Here is a 23,472-nt window from a genome sequence, read left to right as displayed (position 1 = left end):
TCATCATGGGGTGGTGAGCTATGGGTATGACTTCAGGTCACAGATGGTAGTGATTGACAGAATTCTTGAGATTCCAGCAAGACATCACAGACATCCTGCATCTTCATGTGTTACCTCTAGTAGTGGTGCTAGTTTTCAGCAGGACGGTGTTCGTCCACACGACAAGCGTCAATGAACTGTTTGGTTGCTCAAGGCCGTTAGGATAGGAAGCAACTATTGGCTGAGCAACAGTGAAGTAACTCAGAGTTACCAAAAGTTTTGGAAATCAGGGAATTTTAAACATGTCAGGGAAGCTGCCGCCACTTCTTGCCGCTAGCCTAGCAGCTGCTGATGAGAGGCACAAGTAGTGGTTTGGATCTGATTCTCAGAGCCTGTAGACACAGCAGTCTGAGATGACAGTCATGTCAGCATGAGTTGTGTCCAAGTGATTTGTGTGTGTGTGTGTGTGTGTGTGTGTGTGATTTTCTGACAAAAGCTATGGCTGAAAATTTAGTTGTGAGAATGTGATTGTCTTTTCTTCATGCCTGTCTGTGGCTCAGCAATCATCTTCATAGCATGTTGCTACCTATCCTCATTATTACTGATTCTTAGAGTATTTGAACAAGTTATCTATTGCACAGATTGATCACTGCAGTCTCATTTCATCAACATGCTGTCTGTGACACGTGAATAGCTGGCCAAATGCATCCACTTCCATGACATGCCAAAACCGCAGGCCATTTCTGCAGGTATCTCTAATTGACTGGGCCTGCCGATCTGAAGCCCACTGTTTCCCACTAATGTGCAAGCCCTTCCTGTTGGACCTAGTCTTACCGATCTAGTCTCACCTATCTACCTGCAGTCTGAGCCTGTTTGTGTGTGGCATAATGCAGCGGATTTTCATGGTTTATCCATGGACTGAGGACTGCGGTGCTCCTCAGCAGGCCAGAAACCATGGGTGATTTATTTCAGGAATTGTGACTGTCTCACCACAAGTACAGTGTACAGTGTGGTGTTTTATATACATTTTATTTATTTTAGCACATTTGGCACCTTGAAAGTAGTTTATATATTAGAAAGTATGGATGGTAAGGAGAAGAAAATTGGGGCAGTCGCTGGTGGTTTCTATGCTATATGCTCATATATATCTCGAAAGGAAAATCACACAATACCTGTAAAATAATAGACCTAAACAGTTAGTAATAACTGACTGTAACAAACATGCCAGAACCAACATTTTATTGGCAGTCACCTGTAGTGTTTATTTACACAACTCTTCCCCACCTTAAACACTTCTTTCAAAAGGACTACTTTTTCTAAGGTTATTTCTGAAATCAGTGAAAGTATTTTAAGGGATGTGTATTTTAATCACCAAATGTGTTTTGTGTTTTTTGAAATAAAATAACAACAGTGGTCTTAATGAACACACATATACCATTTTGCTTGCTTTCTCAATTTAAAAACAGTTCATTACAAAAGATGTGATGTTAGTACTTAAGATTTTTACTCACACAGGGGAGAAATACAGAAGTCCTTAAATTTTTTTGTCAACTTATGACTTTTCTTGCCCTTGAGATCTCAGAATTTGTCAGGGAAAAATGCTAAAACTTGTCTGTAAATCAGGGAAATATCAGAGAATTTTACTTAGGGACACTTGCGGCAACCCTGTAACTGATTATGTAACATTTTACGAGTTGCTAACCAGGAGCGAATTATATAGTTTCATCTGTGTGCTTTGGTAGTTTAGTTTTTAAATTTCTGTGTGTAAATTCAATACTTATTAGACAGAGTTCTCGCATTTTGTTTGTGTTGGAAAGTAATAGATTTTGTGACATTGTACAAGTTCCTAATCAGACGTGTATTATCTAGTCTCACCTGCGTGCTTTGAAAGTTATTGCATTTTCATCAGTGTCTACAGTAGACAGAGTTTCGCAGAATGCATTGATAGTCATTTGTTTGTCTGTGTACTGTAGTTTTCCATTGTCTTTAGTATGGACAGGGATTTTGATTGCTGTGTGCAGATGCAAGCTGTGTTGGAGACGCTTCATTCTCAGCTCCAGGCTATGGTGGCTTCGGTTACACAGCTTGAGGGACAGTGGATAGGCGTCACTGTTGTAGACTGTCCACGGGGATCCAGTAGACATCCAGCATGACCCACAATTCCACCGATCGGTCTGCACTGGGGACCAGCCCAATTTCTACTGACATTGAGGTTGACCCGCACCTGTGTCGAGTGAGAGGTTTCCTTAGGGTCTGGCAGGATGTCCCAGGGGACCGAGCATAAAGCCTCCCCAATTAGGCCAACAAACAGTTTCCAGGCATCTACTGGATGCAGTTGCTTGTTCTGTTTCAGAGGAAACCTGTCAGCCTGCAAGATCTGGGCAGTCACAGAGGGTGGGATTATTCGTAGCTGGGAGCTCCAATGTCAAATGCATTATGGGACCTCTTAGGGACATGGCTACTAAGTAGGGGAAGAAAGCCACTGTGTACTCTATGTGCATACCAGGTGGAGTCATTCCAGACGTGAAACGGGTGCTTCTGGATGCCATGATGAGCACGGGGTGCAGCAAATTGCAGGTGTTGCTCACTTCACTACAAATGATGTGTGCTATTTTGGATCGGAAAAGGTTCTCTATGGTTTGGAGCAGATATCTGAAATGGTAAAGGTTCCTAGTCATGCTTGCGAGATGAAAGCAGAGCTTCCCAATTACAGCATAGTTGACACGACCAATTTCAGACCTCTGGTATGGAACCAAGTGGAGGGTCTGATTATATGACCACATAGGCTGCAGATTCCTTGACTTGCACCATTGGGTAGTGAGGTTTTGGAATCCGCTAAATAGGTCAGGAGTCGATCACTCAAAGGAAGCAGCTACGAGAGCAGTTTTTTAGATTAGAGGGGCTCAGGGAAACACAGAAAGGGCTTCATCTCAAACGGTGCAGGTTGAACACAGGAAGAACATAGATCTAAGAACTGTCACTATAACAGTTCCCTCTTGGGAAAGTATCAGAGCTCCAAGTGCTAATAGAAAGCACGGATGCTAAAAACGTTATAGGAACTGAAAGCTGGCTAAAGCCAGCAATAACTTCATCCAAAATTTTTGTGAAGTATGTAACAGTGTTCAGAAAAGATAGGGTAAATACAGTTGACTGTAGCGTGTTTGTTGCTGTTAGAAGTAGTTTATCTTGTAGTGAAGTTGAAGTAGATAGTTTATGTGAGTTAGTATGGGTAGAGGTCATTCTGGGCAACCGGAATAAAATAATAATTGGATCCTTTTACTGACCTCCAAACTCAGATGATACAGTTGCTGAAAAGTTCAGAGAAAACTTGAATCTAATTTCAAACATTTATGCAACTCATACAATTATGGTTGGTGGTGACTTCAGTTTACCGTTGAAACATTGGCAAAAATACATGTTTAAGTCTGGAGGTCCGCATAAAACATCACCCGAAATTTTGCTAAACGCATTCTCTGAAAATTATTTTGAGCAATTACTTCATGAGTACACTTAGATAGTAAATAGTTGTGAAAACACATGTTACCTCTTAGCAACAAATGCATACAGGAATTAGTGAACACAGGGTTGTCGTAGCAAGACTGAATACTGTAACTCTCAAATCCACCAAAAATAAATGAAAAATATATTTATTCAGAAAAGCAGAGAAACAATCTCCACACCTTCCAAATTAACAATGTAAGTGTAAACCAGATTGGGTGTGAATTCAAAGAAATAGTATTGACAGCAGTTGAGAGATCTGTACCAAATAAATTAACAAAAGTCAGAGCTGATTCCCAGGCCACACACAACAGCTCAAAAGACTGTTGCAGAAACAATGAAAAAAGCATGCTAAATTTAAACAAACACAAAAGCTCCAAGATTGGTGGTCTTTTACAAAAGCTCACAATTTATTGCAAACTTCAATGCGAATTACTTATAATGGTTTTCACAATGAAACTTATTCTCAAAACCTGGCAGAAAATCCAAAGAAATTCTGCTCACATATAAAATATGCTAGCAGCGAGACATAACCAGTGCCTTCTGTGCACAATAGCAATAGAAATGCTATTGATGACAGTGCTAAACATAGTCTTCCAAAATTCCCTCACCAAAGAATACAAAGAAAGTATTTCAAAACTGAAATCAGGGAACATCTGTCAACATGAGTAACTGAAAAGTAGATATCCTCAGAGTAGTGAAGCAAATTAAATCACTTAATAAAAGCAAGTCTTCAGGCCCAGACTGTGTACCAATTAGGCTAAGATGCAACAGGTCTACTAAAGAAACAGCCTACACTATGTCTGTCTGACCTCTTTTGGAGTACTGATGCACTGTTGTGATCCTTACCAAATAGGATTAACAGAGTACATCGATAAAGTTCAAAGAAGGGCAGCATGTTTTGTATTACTGTATTACAGTAAAGTTATATTACCTGACTTCTATGTAACCGACGAATGATGGTCACAACAGTTAAAATTATTTTTATTAGTTATCTAGTTTAAAATCACAATCTGTTAGGATGTTATGACATTTGTGCCAATGTCAAGGAATACATGATGTTTGTTACTGTCAGATTTGTACAGAATTGTGAGTCATTAATGCCAAACATGATTGATGTAACATCATATCGAATGTATGGTCACTAATGGTATATGAAGTCTTTCATTATATACACAAATTGTAATGGAAAGACCCCATAACCGTCTTTCCACACAAGTGCAATAGTGAAGAACTCTACATTAATGCTAACTATATAGTTTGTCTGAACATCATTTCAAGATGCAGCAGTTCATAATTTAAGTAACAGTGCTCACAATTTGGACATACACATTTCTCACACAAACTACAGTGGGTAACCCTTCACTCAATCGCTGCAAACAGATCCAGTTCTGTTGGGAGCAGAATTTATGCAAAAATGATAAGATCTTCACAGTATAGACTAGCATAAAGAGCTGCATTATACCAGTCTTTGGGGTTAAGTCGACAATGATAAATTTGAAGACTCAAGTGCTAAATAACAATGTTACAATTTTACTGTTCCATTTGCTTCCTACACAGTGAAGAATGTTTTCTTGAGATGCCACAAAATATATTTCATTGTGACCAGAGTCACTGTAAAACGACTGTTTACATATAAGCTCTTATAATTAATCTGAGCATAAACAGTTGGTAGAATGCTTACATTTAGGAGTATTTGAATGAAGGGGTTGTAAGATACGGGTAAGTAATGTTAGTACAAAACAGAGAGTTTGTACATTACTCAGTGCTTTATTTTTAATCCAGATCTGACTACGTGAATGCTGGGTGGTAGTATTGTTATGTCAAAGAGGGGAACAGAAGGAAGGCTGAAAGCTACAATTATACAGAATTTGAAAAGATGTGATAAAATTCAGTTGGAATCCTATGTGGAATTAAGCAGCACAATGTGCCAGTAATAAGAAAAACTGGACTTGGGTCACACTGAGTGGAACACACAGAATTATACTGAGGAGACAGAATATAAGGAATCTCAAAAATCATGTACGGATCCTTAACAAAGTAGGAATAAGCTAACCCAAAATATGGGAAGAAAGAAACGGTGGGAGGGGGGGGGGGGGCGATAGTGGTACGCAGAAGGGTGTGATAGTTGTTAGGAAGTAGTCTTCTGTAATTGATGGTTTCATAGCAACCCAGCAGAACTGAATGGGGCCGCCACAGTGCACAGGTGGTGGAGTGGCGGGTTGTGTAGGTGGAAGAGCTGGCCAGGGGTTGGCTAGGTAAACTCCGCTGCAAGATACAATATGTTTTATTCAGTTCAGATTACAACTTTGGAGTGCTGTGCTGACCCTGGATACATATGCCCTCTGCAAGCACATGGTCCACAGGTGATGCCGATGATGTCAGAAAGCCACAGTGGTGTGAAGGTCAACTGATGTCCGCGTCCTGCTTTGCTGACACTGTTTACCTTACTCGGCAGTGTGTGCCCAAGTTAGCACTATGCAGCCCCAAGTAAGCAGTGCCTGTAATGAATACATCCACTGAATTCCTCCCCCATCCCCCTTCTCCCCAGTGGGCTCACCACTCTCTGGCGGGTTTGTGCTTAGCTACCATGGGAACCCAGCTTTTGCAGCATTTTTTCCCCTTCCGTGCTGCATGTCTATCCTCTTGCTAGTCTTTTTCCCCTCCCTTGGAGAACATGTCGGAGTATTATTGGGAATGTTCTGCATTCTGTCGCTGACGTACGAACAGTCTCACCTTTGTTTTTCACTCCCTTTTTCTTTCTTTGTTTCCCGTCTCCTCTCATTCCTCCGCTTCATCATTTGTGGATCCCCTTTTTTCTTCTTCCTCCCCGTGCACTCCTGAACCTTCGAAGAACAAGATTTCCCCAGTTGTGATGACCAGTTAGAATATCTCACAAACGTTATCCTTGCTGCTGCAGAACATTCCATTCCCCACACTTCCTCTTTACCACATCGTGTCCCAGTCCCTTGGTGGACTGAGGCATGCTGCAACGCAATGCATGCATGGAGACACGCTCTCCGCATTTTTAACCACCACCCTATGATGGTGAACTGCATTCATTATAAACAGGTGTGTGCAAAGTGTTGTCGCATTCTTCGGCTGGTGTGGTGGCTAGAGTCTCGCAATTTACTTGATGAATGCACAGAGTGGATTTCGAATACAGTGTTCTGTATTGACCATCTTGTTACTGTGTCCACCCATTTCATGACTGGTTTTCTGTGGAATTCCCAGACTGTGGCTGTGTTTTTCGATTTGGGTAAGGCCTACGACACCTGCTGGAGAACTGGTATCCACCATACTCTTTACATGTGGGGCTTCCGTGGCCACCTGCCCTGTTTCCTTCAGGCGTTTTTACAAGACCGAGTTTTCAAGGTGCATGTGGGTTCTGCCTTGTTGGACACCTTTATCCAGGAAAATGGTGTGCCTCACGGTTCCGTCCTGAGCGTCGTCCTCATTTCCGGCTCCCTTTTTGTTCACAATTTTGCCACCTGTTTTCTGGCAATGCAAATGGTTTCTCCCGCCATCTCTACATCTTGTGCCTGTTGCCCTTCTGTTTGCTGAAACCAAGAAATTCCTGGGGCTCGTGCCCGAATAAGAGTCTGTATGCTGAAGCTGCTGAACTATCACTGTCCTACCGCCATGACTTTCTACTCAACAGGTATGCACATTGTTTGTCTGCCATGCATGGCCAACCCTCCTATGCTTCATCAGTATGGGGCTCATCCCTCTTTTCTGTTACCTCCTGGAGTCCACTTTCGGCACTTGCTACAGTGGCTTAGCTTCAGACTACCTGAAACTTTCCCGGTGGGTGTGGAACCCTTCACCACCTTGGCCTTGTGAAGTAGCCCATGTTAGCCTTGGCCTTCATTTGCTTCCTAAGGACACTACTCCAGCTTCGGTCTATCACCTTCAGTTTCACGACCTTCTCATGGAACTTCGGAATAGTATCATTCTGTACACTGATGGCTCTTGTACTGAATGTGGGTTCGGGTGTGCATTCGTCATTGGCACCCATGTCTTTTGGCATCGTCTTACAACACACTCCTCAGTATTTACAGCGAAGCTCTTTGCCTTGTATCAGGCCATGGAGCACATCCGGCAACACAGCCTTTTCAATTGTGTCCTCTGCTCAGACTCATTCAGTGCCCTTCAAAGTCTTTGTGTGCTGTACATTGCCCATCTCTTAGTGCAGTGGGTCCAGGAAAACTGTCACTTGCTCACTCTTGATGGAGACCGTGGGATGTTTCAGCGGGTACCTGGTCATGTCTGTTTGCCAGGAAACGAGGCTGCTGCCAAGGCTGCAGTCCTCGTACCTCAGCCCATGAGTACCTATATTCCCTCCAATGATCTCTGTGTTGACGTCTGTCAGGAAGTGGTATCTCTTTGGCATTGCCAATGGTCCTCCCTTCACGGGAATAAGCTTTGGCTTATTAAGCCTCTCCCAGCGACTTGAACGACCTCCTCTCAGCCCTCCTGCTGGGAGTAGATTACTTTAACTTGGCTGCGTATTGGGCTCTGCCTTTGTAGCCATCGCCATTTGCTAAATGGCACTACCTCACTATTTTGTACACATTGTGCCCAAGTTTTAACTGTCTGCCACTTCCTGATGGAATGCTCTTTTTTTTAACCACTTCACATTCCCGCTTGGTTTTGCCATCTGATTTATCAGGGGCTGTCAACTAACATTTTACTTTTTATCTGCTGAAGCAATATGGTGGAGGCCATTTAATTTTTGGTTTTGGACCTCTGTTTCTGTATAGTGTCTTTTTTAGCCCTTTTTCCTGATGCCTGCTTTTAGTTGTCAATTGGGACTGACGTAGAGTCGTTTAACTGTTCTCTGTGTTCATGTTCTATAGTTTTGACTTGGACACTTATGACCCCCAGTTGTTTTTTGCACCCTAAAGCAAAACAAAACCAAAATGAATTCCCACAGGTGACCATAGCTACTGGCGTAGGAGTTCACCCTGGTGTTGAGGAATGGCAGCAATTCAGTGCTGCTGTGGCCCCTGAGGGATCACTCCCCATTGTCGCCTAAGTCCATGGTGGTGGACTTAGAATTGCGAGCTAGTGTGATGGAGCTGGCTGTCTCATAGCATGCGGGAAATAGATTTGGACCTGATGTTGTGGAGGATGCTGCCGGGCTGCACATAAGTATGCTAGAATCAGATGGTATTTATAGCAGTTTTTTGTGCCGTAGTGCTGTTTTAAGCACATGCACAACAACAGCTCATTGTTTGAAAGGTGTGGAAATATACCACATACTGATCCATCCTTGCAGAGCCTTTCTGTGACGTCACCATGATTGTGCAGCTCAATCTGGCTGCTTCAAGGTGTAAAACAGGCTTGCTTGTGGAATTACATATCAGGTGCTTCTGTGTCCACATGCTTGCCTTAGACATGGCTGCCACGGTGTTGATTCAGTTTAGTAACACCCAAAGTTTAGCAACAGCATTACACTTTCTATGGAAATAGGATACTGTTGATTTTGAGACTTGATTTGAAAGCTTCAGAATAGAGGAACTTACCTGAAATGAAAATTCTCCAGTCAATATGATGGTTATAAGTAAGCAAGTGTTTTGAGTGCTGTTCTTAATGCAGATAATAATAAGTGAGGGAGCATAATATGCAGTGCTACGAAAGGTTACAGTTTTTCTTTAAACTGTAACTCCTCTTGCTAAATGGCAGTAACATAATGAATAAGTTTGTGCTGTGCTGAAGAAAAAGATGTCTATTCAGAAATACAATCAAATATACAAAGGGCATTCAAAAATGATTTACAATTCCGTTATCTTACAAAGACCACTCAAACTATGTACACATGTTCTTATAAGATGATGAATTGATCCTGGTACACTACACAGACTAGATGGCAGTTGTGACCAGTATGTGTAGTGCAAGGACAGCACTTGTTTGTTGCTAATAGAGAAAGCCATGGACAAGATGAAAGGTGACTATTGTGGACAAAGATGGGCTACATGGTTTTTGTGGGAGGGAGGATATTCAGATATTCAGAAAGTTTAATTACAGGGTATGGTCAAGAAATTTTTGCGCAAAAGACTGTTTATAACTGGGTCAGTGAGTTTTCTAGCAGAAAGGAATCTGCACACAAGAATGTGAGTCCTAGTCATATGTCAGAATCGTGGTCTCCGGGAACATTGAGACTGCGTCAACAGCAGGATGCACCGATACCCTTACAAAACTCAGATGCAGAGTTCAGTAAAGGTGACCAGAAAAGTGGTCGAAAGAAGTGCTCCTTCAGTACCACAATTCAGCAATGCAAAGACATAACCGGGGTTCACTCTGTACTACAACCATCATATTCACCAGATCTCACCCCATCTTACTTATTCAACAACAAAGAATGCACTACGAGATAAGGGGTTCAGCAAAAACGAAGAATTGCAAGCAGCTGTTCAAGAACGGTATGTATTACCTCCAACAATGGTTCTGTATTACAATAATGAAGTTCTCAGGGTGTGACAGCGGTGTACTGTTAATGGGGAATTGAGAAATCCCATGAACATTGACTGATCTTCATTAATAAATAAGGTACAAAAAACTACTATTCTAAATCTTTTCTGAACATTCATAATAATAATGCTTGCGTACAGCCAACAAATTATTATGGGTGCACATTTTGCAAGTACACATATATGGGGTGCCTATTTTGCACATATAAATTAGTGTTTTATAAGTGTTTTATAAGTGTTTTGTATATCTAATTTATTGGATGATAATATTTGGTGATGATTTGTATGCTTTGAAATGGATCACACTAACAATATTTGCTGAGTTTGTACAAGAGTATCTGTCTTTGTGTGCTGTCCTCTTTCTTTCTTTGGTTCTAACATTCATAGTTTTACTTTTCATTTCTTTCTTCTCCTCCAAGAATACCATGTCTATCCTTTTTTTACTTTCCATTTTCAATAGTTTCTACTGCAGAAACTGTTATCTGGATACTAAAGGAGTGCCAAAGATGTTGCAACACGTAGGTAGTTTCCAGTCCAAGTTGGGCAGTGTAAAATTCATGATGGGAGATGATACTGAGAATAACTAACTGAGAAATTCTTTGTTAAGTGTAAAAGTAGAAAGTAAGCCAGAAGTGTAAATGATTTATCAGACCTCACATACAAATGAATTGAGACAATGTTCAAATTTATTATAGATAAGCCAAGTTAGGGCTGTGGTGTATTTATTTTATTCAAAGTTGAATTGTGAAGGTAGCACTTAGTGAAGATATGAATGAATAGCTCCCAGTTCACATAGTTTAAGAGTTGAAAATATTAAAAGAGCAAGTTTATCTTATTTCAGTTTTATAACTTAAATGGAATTTCATACTTACAATGGCAGCATCATGTGTGTGTAAGAGGAGAGGGGTATATGTAGTGTAACATACTAACATATCACTTTGGTGAAGCGATGCTACCCATTGTTGACCTAACCGACTAACAATAGTTATTACAGTTAAAAGTATTCTTATTAGTTACGTAGTTTAAAATTGCAAACTGTTTTGGAAGTTTTATTATTGTTTGTGCATGTAAACAGGTACAGATGTTCTGATGTCACATACGATAGATAGTGTTTTGTTAGCTGTCTGATTCATACAGAACTGTCATACATTAGTGTCAAACATAACTGATATAATGTATGAGAACTAATTGTATATGACGTGTTGCCTCATATACATCAGTTGTAACGTAAGGTGCCACATAAGCATGTCTCAGAAGCAGTCCTTTGTATTATTTAGAAAAAAGTTGAGAATTTATCGAAACTTTAGGAATCCAGCACACAACTGCAATGGTGAAGGCTCCACATTAATGTAAATGCACGGTTTCTCTGAATATTATTTCAAGATGCAGCAGTTCATAATTACAAGTGACAGCACTTGCAACCTGGACGTAAGCACTTCTCACATAAACTTTAGCAGGTAACTATTCACTTGATCACTGTAAATAGATTCAGTTCTATGTCATGTCACTAATTACTACTTTGAATATAATCATGAAATGAAACACAATGAGACAATTATTGTGGTGCAGAAACCAAGTTTCTGGGACAGCATAATCAAGTCTGTCAAAATTAAGGGGCCAGAAAACCTAATAAACATGGATAGAGGTTTCACTTTAACCGAGGCTGGGGGTCTGACACTCAATTTATTAAGACCTCACCAATCATCACTTCCATCAGAGCTGAAAACCGTGGAGAGAATGTGAGATTCATGGGATATCAAAGGGTGTAGTGGGCATTGGGAGTCAAACTCTGGTATGAATAGTGGTATAAGACCAATAGTATTTCAGTCTAGTTGCTGTCCAGGCAACAAGTACACATAACAGCAATACTCGCAGCATCTGAAAAAAACCGCTGGTTCATGGAAATGTTTGCATAAAATGAAAACATAAGCTCAGCAGAACACCCAGACAAAAGTCATAATTCTCTAGGATATTTGCATTCAGACCACCACTGCTATGGATTTGATCATGGCAACTTTGGTACTTTGAATATATGTGGAAAGTAACTAGAAGTGCTTTTGTTGGGCACAGAACTCTCCTTGCCCCACTACCAGTAGGACAGCCTAGTGTGTCAAATGATTGAGGAGTACCAGATTTTCATGAGCTGTCAGCAGGACAGTCGGAAGTTTGAGGTGTAAGATGCATATTGATGCACATGGTATTTGCCACATTGTGGACACATTACACACAGCACATTCCACCTCTGTGGTTGTGTAAACACTGGGCGTTTCATGTGCATTTGTGGTTAGGGTGTACCATTAGCAACTTGATTCATGGGAAAACACCGTCCCCAGAGTCAAATGCCATGTGATGATGTTGATTATAATGGACTAACAGTGTGAAAAAGGGTCACAGTCCAGCACATCACTTCCCAACTCAATGTTGAACAATAACAGCAACTCCTCCTCCTCTTAATCACTATGTCACTTATGTACTGCCTCCTCATCACAGAGTGTAGTGATTAAATACTGAAAGGGTGGGAAAAAGACTGCCTCATCCAGTGAGTCACAGTATACGCCAATGGCAATTTACGATCAAATATTACATATGGTGATGCATTCTGCTGGTCCGCAGGGCACTGTTCAAGCTAGAGTGGAGACACTCTTCATCTTTCACTGGCAAATGGTAAAAGAAGCTACTTCGTGATCACTTGCATTGGTTTGTCTAGCCTACACCAAGCTGTAGGTGACATGTACCGAAAGCAAGATAAGCACCACTCCATTGCTCTCAGATTGTATCAGAATGGTTTGAGCATCACTCCATAGAAATAAGGGTGCTTCTGTAATTCTCAATCAAAACATGCATGCCATGAACCCAGCTCCCCCTATTTCCAAGAATTGTGGGCACCAAATGAATAATTAGAGATCATGATACACCCAACACTTTCTGTGTAGTGGAGTGCATGCCACAATATATCAGGTCAAAAGATATTGTTACCGCTACAAGGTTAGTAAGTATGTCTAATTCAACTGCTCACAAGTGCAGATTTCTGCTGTATATGGGAATTTCTAAATCAAGTCATGTTAAGTTTATCTGTAGTTCAGTGGGATAACTACATTTAGAGAGTCATACCCAGTGACACGCTGTCATTCCATTTTCCACTCAGTATGCTGACAAAGAGAAACCCAAACTTGTTCGATTTCAGTTTTTCTCAGTTAAATTATAAAACATATATGGAACTGATTTCTGTGAGTATTTGAAAAGTGATATTAAAGCATGTAATTTTTACGAGCTTGTGTCAAAATAACCACCAAAGATCCCTTATAAATACATAATTCAGACAGCTCATGAAAACATAACTATATGTTTAGATAAATTCCATATAAACAAATATAACTTTTTATTATGTCTTTTTTTACATTTCTGTGTACAAAATTTGGAAAATACAAGCTCTGCTTCAAGTAATAGATACTTATGATATCTTTAATAACAGCAAACACTTTCATATTTTTGTTACATAAAACTGTTATACTGGAGATTGTTTAACAGTTGATTTTGTGTGAAGCAAATTATTTTTTAATAATTTCTTTAAAACTGCCTACTCCTTACCAATAACAATTCAGAGCTCCAGAAAAAAATTAGGGCAATGTTTGTTTCCGTTTTGTATACAGCACATCAGAATAAAATGAACATAAGCAGTAAACCCACATTTCACCATGTTATTTTCTTGACTTAGGGCTGCGCCAGGGAAGGGTGGACGATTTAACATACGAAGTAGTTCACATGTTGGCCATATATACTGAGAAAATTATACCATAAATATGGTAGTGAAATTCCAAGTATAACTCCAGTAACTAAGTAGCAAATAGGTTGACACAACCACATGTGTTAGCTTCTCTGGTGAGGTTGCTCATATTTACACATGACACAATACATGTCTCCTCCAAGTCGAGCAGCCAACCACCGGTTTTTGATTACGGCAAGTTTGAGGCATTCACAAGTGAATTTTGCTTCCAGGTTGGTGTGTACAGAACGTCCCATTCCTTCAATGACAATTAGATCCACTCCATTATCTACTAATGCTTTGGATAGCTGCTGATTGAGGCGGCTGTAAAAGAAGAAAAACAGGTCAATCAATGATTAACTAATGCGAAGTTTTTGAAACAAGTACACATTAAAATTTGTTTTCAAATCATTAATTATCCTTGCAGCTGCACATAGTTGATACAATGTAAACAACACACATTTGACGAGAACAGGGCCCAATTAACAAATGTATAAATGGAATTATTATCTGAAAGACAATACAAATTAACTATAGCAACACTTGTTTGTTTCACACTCACAAATACCAAGAAGTATTGCCTACCAATAGGGATTACATTCACAGAGAAAGTGGCATACTAAGAGAAAACATAAAATGGCCAATAATTACCAATAGTTGCTTAATGTTGGTATTAATATTAGTTTACAACCATCTATGCAAAACTGTCCTTTTTTTTTTTTTGCATTTCTTCCTCATGTTAGTTTATCTATTGTGACACCTGTTTCTGATTTCTTGAAGCAAGGTCTGGATGCTTCTGGTTGAGATGAATTAAACTGGTAGCTCTTCCTATGTGTATCTAAAGCCTTTTATCTGATCTGCTTCCTGGGAAATAACACAAATATTGTATCTGTAGAGTTGCCTACAATTGTCGCTTGCTTTCTCTTTCAGGATTACACAAAGCCTGTTCTAATCTCAGTTTACATGTCATCTCTTATTCCAGTAGGATGATATCTAAGGGCAAACTTTGGAATTCTATTGCCCATTCAAAAAAATGTGGTGTTCCCAATTTCTCATTTTGGGAAATTCCATCATTTGATAAACATTTATTTAATTACAGCCTTATCTCTTCATTGTGTCTTTTGTCTTTTAGGAAGTATCCTTTCATTGATCGGGGGAGTTTCATTCCAGGTGATTGTAGTTTAGTTTCGATAATTTGTTTTATTCATCCACGTCTCGTTTCCATACATCAATGTTAACACACTGATAGACATAAAATTTGAGTCTCTTTTCTTGTTCACCCTTCAATCAAAGGTGAAACACCAAAAGTAGTAGTAGAATTTTGTTATTTGGGCAGCCAAATAACTGATGATGTTCAAAGTTGTGAAAATGTCCAATCAGGGTGGCTATACCAAGGAAAATATTTCTGCAAAAGAGGAATCTATTAATGTTGGACGTAGAATTAAGTGTTAGAAACACTTTTATGAAGGTATTTGTTTGCAGTGTAGCCATGTACTGAAATGAAACGTGGATGATAAGCAATTCAGACAACAATAAAATAGCAGCTTTTGGAATGTGATGCTATATAAAGTGAATCATGTTGAGTTGGGCAGCATAATCAGCAACTGGCTGGTCAGTTTAGAGTGATCAGATATTGCACGTGAAAAAATGAGATATTTGTGAAAAACTGGAATAACAAAAGGGACCAAATGGGACACTAGACAGAAAATATTCTACATATATGACTGCATCGCTTTACTAAAATAAATAACTGAAGTTTATACACGCAAAAAGGCATATACCTTAAAAAGATAAGGCAATTCATTGTTTTTTCAAGAACTGATTATAATTCAAAATACTGAGAAATTGAAAGAATGATTTCTAACCAATGAACACTGAGGTAGACATCAATAATCTGTAAAATGTTTGGCTACTGTATCAGGAACACTGCCAGTAACTTTTACTTATAAGAAGTTCTAGTATCTTTCAAAAGCTTTGAATTGGTTAATAGCATGTTATAGAACTCCTTGCAAGTAAGGTCTTGATAATGAGTCTTAACTATTAGAATTGATTCAATACTTCCACTGGTAAAACAATTTTTCTCATCAATCCAAAGGGAATTCAGAATTGAAAACATCCTTTCCACAACAGAGTTGCGCCTGGCACAGCAAGAGCAAAACTCACAAGTGCGTGTACATTTATATATGAAGTAGCTATACTTTTAAGTGTATGGAATACATCACACCATCTCTCATCCGTTTCCAAATTTGCTTTTTCTCATTCATCAAAGTTCTTGGATCCAATGTTGTACACGCATCCTATACCATCACACAATGCATCTTCTTCTATTGGAAATGTTGCACCTGACTCTACTCTCTTAAGAATTTTCAGGCAATTTAAAAATTCAGCCCAGTTAACAGAATTTTTCAATGTTGCCCAATGAAATGATTTCAGAGGTTGAAATGGAGAAGTCCACTTTTCCAAATAAGTCACAAAAGTGCCATAAAATAAATTAGTAATTGTCTTGTATTTTGACTGGGTGAAATACTTTTGCAAGTTAACTAAAACTGAAGAAATAACTGAAGTTTGAAATTAACTAAATTTCCTGTTACTGATTTTTTTCTTTAAGCAGCTCTAACTCTTCACTAGATTATGTAGTTGAAATTATGGTTCTTTCCTACATTTGGATTTAATTTCAAAACATTTTCAATTGCCTTTGTGTGAAACAAAGCCAAAGAAGTGACTGTGGGTTCTCAAAAAAACTGTTTCAGCAATGTAAGGTACCTATCCTGGAACATAAAATAAGATTTCAAAGGTCCATACATATCAAAAATGCCTGTAATTCTTGGCAACAATGACAACCATCCAGTTTTAATACTACCTAGAACCTGCTTGGATTCAGTATCAACAAATTCACAGAATGATTTCAGTTCCTACACACACACACACACACACACACACACACACACACACACACACACACACACACACACACACACACAGTGTAAATGTGAAAATATTGAAATATTTTATGCGCTGTTGTTTCTGTGTCAATAGGAAGAATGTCTGCACTTGTTTGACCTCCACTAAGTACCGAAAGAGCTGCACAACCGATGCCTTGAATGTTCATCTTGAGAACAATGTTTAGTTTGGAATAAACATTGTTTGCTCCTGCTCTCTTGTAACCACCAAAGTTGGTGCTACAGCTACTGCACAAAATTCGACAATTTTGTCAACTATAATTTGCTTTCTTAAAATATCTAGAATCTAACTATCTAATAATTCTACCGTTTCTCCACCAGTGTTCAGAAGACAGATTATTTTGCACTGAACACCTCTGGTAGGAATAAAATATCTAGCTAGAATCAGAACTAGCTTCAAGCTTTTGTGATTTGATACATCAATCATCACAGACACACAGTTTTGACGTAACTTCATGCATTGCATATAGTGATAAAACATTTACTAAAATTGACTCACATTTTGTCCTTGAACATGTGAATTTCTTCCCAAATAGATCTCTGATCAGAAGAGTTGTGCAGTCCATTGAACAGAATGAATCACTGTGTAATTTCGGTTTGGAACACATACAGCCCTTCTCCCACAGCAATGCATTTATTTCCTCCATTTGTAGTTTCTTCGTACTTACAAAGGAAGTTGTGTTGCTAGAAGTTCTCACAGAAACTGCCAACAGAAGCCACTTTTCCTTTATGTACTGCATTATATTGGCATGTCCTCTATGTTCAATGGAAGAAAAACTGAACAACACAATATACATTCTACCTCCATACACATGGTTTCTTCAAGAAAGGGAACTCTTATTTCACAGTTTTTGAGAAAGAACACTTTCTTTTCTCCATATTAATGGGCATCAGTTAGTTTCACACGTAGCAAACAACAGACAGTGGAGTGCGAGTGCAATAAAGCAAGCTTACCTAACCCAGTGTTGAAACTGCAGTCTACATCTCATTGTTGTCTGTACCACTCCAAAGACAACTTGCTGGTTGCATCTACCACAAATTTATATCGTCTAACTGTGAATAGCTAACTTGAAATTACTAGTACAATTGAACATTGATATCCCTATAACATTAATGAAAACTGTCATTTCTGCAGTAGCAAATAATCTATGCGAATCACGAAGCTCATGCATAAGTCACTGGCACTGAGCATGACGACAGAAATCTTCTGTTCACAACTCTCCTCATCCTGTGACCAAAATAATGCTTCTTTATTCCGTTTTTGCATTCAAGACAAAGCACTCAAGACAATATTAAAAAACTATGTTTATGGCATTAAAAAAAGAAAGTTAAGCTTATTGCTAATTATGAAAAAACTGGATATTTGGCATCTCGTTGAATATTTTGCGGGGGAAAAGAGGACAATCCCATTAAAAACGGGACATCTGGTCACCACTTGGCCACAGTTTGACAGTTGGCCATTCCCGCATACAGAGAGCTCGTTGGCTTTCATGTCCACATAGAAAGCAGCACGGTGGTTGCTGCTTAATTTGTAGTTCACGTAGCTGTTGTCACAGGTAGTACTGCCTTTCATTGGGTAGAAGATACCTGTGACTGGACTACAGTAGGTGGTGATGGGAGGATGTATGGGATAGGTCTTGCATCTAGTTCTATTGCATGAATATGAGCTAGGAGGCAAGGGCTTGAAACTAGGGTGGAGCAGGGATGGACAAGGTTATTGTGTAGGTTCATAAGGTGTCGGAATACTACAGTGGGAGGGTTGAGAACGATAGTGGATAGGATAATTCTAATTTCAACACATGATGACAGTTAGTCGAAACCCTGACAGAAAAAAACGATTCAGTTGCTCCAGTACTGGGTGGTACTGTGTCACAAGGCGGAGCGCTCCTTTGTGGCCAGACAGTGGGTACGTGGAGAAAAGGCTAGGGAGATCTGCTTCTATACAAGGTTGAGAAGGTAATTTCTCTCTGTGAAGGCACAGTGAAATCCTTTGTTTATTTGGAGAGGAGCTACTGTCACTACAAATGTGGTGAGTGTCTAAGCTGTATGGAAGAGACTTCTTAGTATGGAATGGATGACAGCTGTTGAAGTAGAGTTTTGGTGGTGGTTGGTAGGGTTGATGTGGAAGGAGGTACTCATGTAGCCATCCTTGAGGTTGAGATCAACATGGAGAAAGGTGGCTTGTTGAGTTGAGGAGCATCAGGTGAAGTGAATGGCGGAGACGGTGTTGAGGCTCTGGAGGAATGTGGATAGGGTGTCCTCACCCTTAGTCCAGATCATGAGGATGTCATCAATGACTCAGGACCAGTGAGAGGTTTGAGATTTTGGGTGATTAGGAAGGATTCCTTTATGTGGCCCACAATAGGTTGGTGTAGGATGCTCCTATGTGGGTGCCCATTGCTGTACCATGGATTTGTTTGTAGGTGATGCCTTCAAGCGAGAAGTAATTGGGGGTAAGGATACAGTTGGTCATTGTGATCAGGAAGAAGGTTGTAGGTTTTGACTCAGTTGTGCATTGGGAAAGAAGGTGTTCAGCAGCAGAAAGGCAATGGGCACTGGGGATGTTGGTGCAGAGGGAGGTGGCGTCAATGGAGAATAGCAGGGTATTGTGTGATAAAGGAACAGGAACTCTGGAGAGTCAGTGGGACAAATTGTTGGTGTGTTTTATATAGGCTGGTAGGTTTTGTATAATAGCCTGAAGATATTGGTCATAGGAGGAGGGATTTCTGGAATGGGGTCAATACAACAGGGTTTGTAGGTAGACAAATCTGACAGCTGGTAGTTCAAGGTCAGAATTAATTTTCATGGGTGGATTGCAGTTCTTTCTGTGGCTGTATGGTCAGTTTCCATGTTGAGGGTTTTGGGGAATGATTGTGAGGCAAGGTTTTATGTTAAGAAATTATAAAATCAGGGTTGATTTGGGGAAAATCATGTTTGGACGGAGGAGTGATCTGAGTACGGCAAGGTTCAGTACTGGTTTTGGGTTGAGTCCCTATATTGGAAACACTTTTTGACAACAACCCTATCAATCAGACTCAAACCAAAACCAATACAGAACCCTGTCTGACTCAGTTCACTCCCCCATACAATTATGATCCACGTTCATTGTCCACAGATCACCTGCTGTTAACATTTCACAATTTTTTAACCTCAAACCTTGCTCACCATAATTTCACAACTCATTCAACATGGAAACAAACCTTAGAAGGGTTGCCACACGTTTCCCTAAGTGAAATTCCCTGACATTTCCATGATTTACAAGTAAGTTCAGCATTTTTCCCTGACAAATTTTGAAATCTCAAGGGTAAATTAAAACGTAAGTTAACAACCTGTCTTTGCACTATTGTTTCTTGTACCATAGCTGCAAACGAGGAAATATCTAAAAAATACTTGCAAGCAGATGACATTTTCTGATGTGTGCAAAAATCTTAAGCACTGACATAACATCTTTTGTAATGAACTGGAGAAAACAAGTCAAATGGTATGTGTGTTTCATTAAGACCACTGAAATTATTTTATTTCAATGAAATTAAACACATTTGGTGACAAAAATATGTATCTCCTTAGAGTCGCAAGACGGATTTAAAATACCTTCACTGATTTTAGAAATAACCTCAGAAAAAAGTAGGCCTCTTGAGAGAAGTATATAAGGCAGGGAACAACTGTTTAAACCAACATTATAGGTGACCACCAGTAAAATGTTGGTTCTACTGTGTTTTTTATTGATAGTTATTATCTGCTGCATTATGTCTATTATTTTGCAGGTATTGTGTGACTTTTCTTTCAAGAAATATATGAGAACATAGCATACAAACTGCCAGTGACTGCCACAATTTTCTTCTTCGTATTGTCCATACTTTCTAACATATTAACTACTTTTGAACTGCCAAAATGTACTAGAACAAATTAAATGTCTATAAAATGCCACATTGTACAATGTGCTTGTGGTGAGACAGTAATAATTCCTGAACTCAATCACCCATGGTCTCTGGCCTGTTGAGGAGCACTGCAGTCCTGGGTCCATGGATAAACCAAGAAAATCTGCTACATTATGACAGTGAGACTAGATCCAATGAGCAGGGCCTCCACATTAGTGGGAACGAAATGGCTTCAGATCAACAGGCTCAATCCTTTACAATACCCACAGAAATGGCCTTTGGATTTAGCCTGTCTTGGAAATCCAGTTGTGTGGCCAGTTATTCGCGAGCTGCAGAGAGGGTGTTGATGAAATGTCACCATGCAACAAATAACTTGTTCAAATACTCTGAGAATCAATAGTAATGAAGACAGATAGAAAGTCACTGTAGAGACAATTGGTGAGCTGCAGCCAGGCAAGTAGAAAAGACAATCTCATGCACAACTAAATTTTCAGCCACTGCTTTTGTCATAAAAATGATGGCACATACACATTCACACAATCACTCAGACACAAGTTACACATAAATGACTGCCATATCTGGTTGCTGCATCTGCAGTCTCTGAGAATCACATCCAAACAACCACTCCTCACACCCCCCTACCTTTCGTCGACAGCTGTTGGACTAGTGGCAAGAAATGGTGGAGGCACTGACTGCAAGCTGAGGGGAGTGGTAGGAAGGGCAGAAGCAGTAGGAATGAGGAAGGTGGGAAGTGGTGCACGAACTGAGCTGCACCCAGCCAGCGACGATGCACGACACCTCAGTAAACAACCCATTTCATCTACTGAGACAAAAATTGAGATTTTTCCAGTGCTTTTTTTTGCACAATTTCCCTGATTTGTTTGAAATTCTCTGATTTACAGAACCTGTGGCAAACCTCCTTACGTACACAGAAAGAATCACAATCCACGACTTAAAAATTGATCCTGAACTTATAACTGTACATGCTGACAAAAAGCTCCACCACAGTGGTTTTGAACCACTGGGATTAGCTGGGGGAGGGAATCCATCAGGCTTAAGATTCATCTCCCAACAAACTCTGTCAAGGTGACCCCATTCCAGAAATCCAGCAGGATCTCCAGTCACTCTTCAAATCTTTAGCCACATCCCAGTACCTCTCTTTTGAGTATCTCTTTCCTCATCTCTACCACTCTCTGCATTCCTACCTTCTACATGTTTCCTAAAGTCCATAAACCCAACCATGCAGATTGCTCCATTGTGGTCAGTTACTATGCTTCCACTGAGAAAATCTCTACTCTTGTGGACCAACAACTTCAGCCTATCATACATAACCTATCCACCTATATAAAAGGTACCAACAGTTTCCCCCCATTGACTGTCCATAATTCCTGTTCCTTTATCACACCATGCCCTGCTATTCTCTATTGATGCTACTTCCCTCTCATTACCATGTACTCCAGTCTGGTCACAGGTATCTCCTAGCCCATCAAAGGCTGGGATACCTGTGGAAGTGGCCACATTATCTGCCAACTGAGCAGCTGCAACCACTGTACAGCTTTCTGTGTGGGCATTACAACTAACAAGCTGTCTGTCCTCACGAATGGCTAAGCCAAACTGTGGCCAAGAAACAGCTGGACCACCCAGTTGTTAAACAGGTTGCCTGACACAATGTTCTCCCTTTCAATGACTGTTTCACAACTGACTGCTTCTTAATAACATCAGCTTTCTTGAACTGCCTAGCTGTGAACTCTCCCTGCAATACATCCTATGTTCCCGTAACTTCCCAAGCCTTAACTCACCTATCTATCCTAGTCCTTGCTTCCGCTCCAGCACCACACAGCTTATCACCATCATTATCATTATTCATCTTTGCTCACAGCTCTACTGTATTCCAATGAGTAGTCTGACATGATTGTGCATCTGCACAGGGAGATCAATATGGCATCAGGCACATACGTTATACAGGGTGTTCACATATCGGATCAAAAATTTATAATTCCAATTTTTTTGTCTCGGATGGGGATATCCAATGATACCACACTCGATTCCCCTCCCCATGCCATGCATAGGTGATGGGGAGCAACTTTGAAATCTTCAATGTGAAACCATAGCAAAATCTATATACATATTATCTGAAGCATCATTTTGCCACAGATGGCAGTGTAATCAGAGGAATAGAAATGGGTACACAATCATAATTATGACATGCTACACAATGGTCCTTGAATACCCAATGGCAAGTGAGATGCCACCTCCCCACTTTATGACAGGCCAGTATTTCAGAACTTCTAACTGGAAACACCATTCATAACATTGTTTTCCTCCAACATATTGCGCCGCTGTGGCTGTGGCTCGAGGCGAACACTACTTTTTTAATTATAGTACGTGTTCAAAGTAGTATCATCAACCACAAAAGGTGTATCAGAAAGTGCCAACAGGTCATGAAGACTTGGTCGACCACATCAGAAATGTCTGGATGATATTCCTATAGATATGCTTCTGTTCTATATAGGGTCATTTTAAAAGTGAATCAGTGTTTTTTAGTTGGCGGTACATGTTTGAACTTTTAAATTTTATAACACTTCACCACACACACACACACACACACACACACACACACACACACACACACACTCTTTGCTGTGGCTCAGACTACTTAAATGTAAAAGAAAGAAAAAAGAAAAAGATGTTCCTAATATGTATGGGAATTGAATATACATCCTATTCTCCTTCTCTCCCATGTCTCTGTCCATCTCCCTCTTCCCCTTTCTTTGTCCATCTCCTTCTTCTTCTTCTTATTCTCTCTCTCTCTCTGGCCATCATCTCCTCCCCCTTATCTCCATGATAGACAGACTGAACTGAATGAATTGTGGAACAAATGAAGCAAGAGAAGGCAAAACCTCATGATTCATACCAACAAC

The 23,472-nt window shown here is 39.9% G+C and overlaps 1 protein-coding gene across 2 annotated transcripts in view; it reads right to left on the bottom strand.

Annotated features, from left to right (window-relative positions):
- Nucleotides 1-13,305: 13,305 nt before the first annotated feature.
- LOC126330384 (4'-phosphopantetheine phosphatase) overlaps nucleotides 13,306-23,472 on the bottom strand; it is a 156,530-nt gene continuing 146,363 nt past the window's right edge. For both annotated transcript variants that reach the window (XM_049996354.1, XM_049996353.1), the window contains exon 15: nucleotides 13,306-14,037. In XM_049996354.1, the coding sequence (XP_049852311.1) occupies nucleotides 13,818-14,037 (220 nt within the window). In that variant the 3' untranslated portion in view covers nucleotides 13,306-13,817. The remainder of the gene's footprint in view (nucleotides 14,038-23,472) is intronic.

The sequence above is a fragment of the Schistocerca gregaria genome, chromosome 2 (genome assembly GCF_023897955.1).
Source record: "Schistocerca gregaria isolate iqSchGreg1 chromosome 2, iqSchGreg1.2, whole genome shotgun sequence".
Taxonomy (NCBI): domain Eukaryota; kingdom Metazoa; phylum Arthropoda; class Insecta; order Orthoptera; family Acrididae; genus Schistocerca; species Schistocerca gregaria.
Note: the sequence above shows the minus strand (reverse complement) of the source record. Positions and strands in the feature narration are given on the sequence as shown.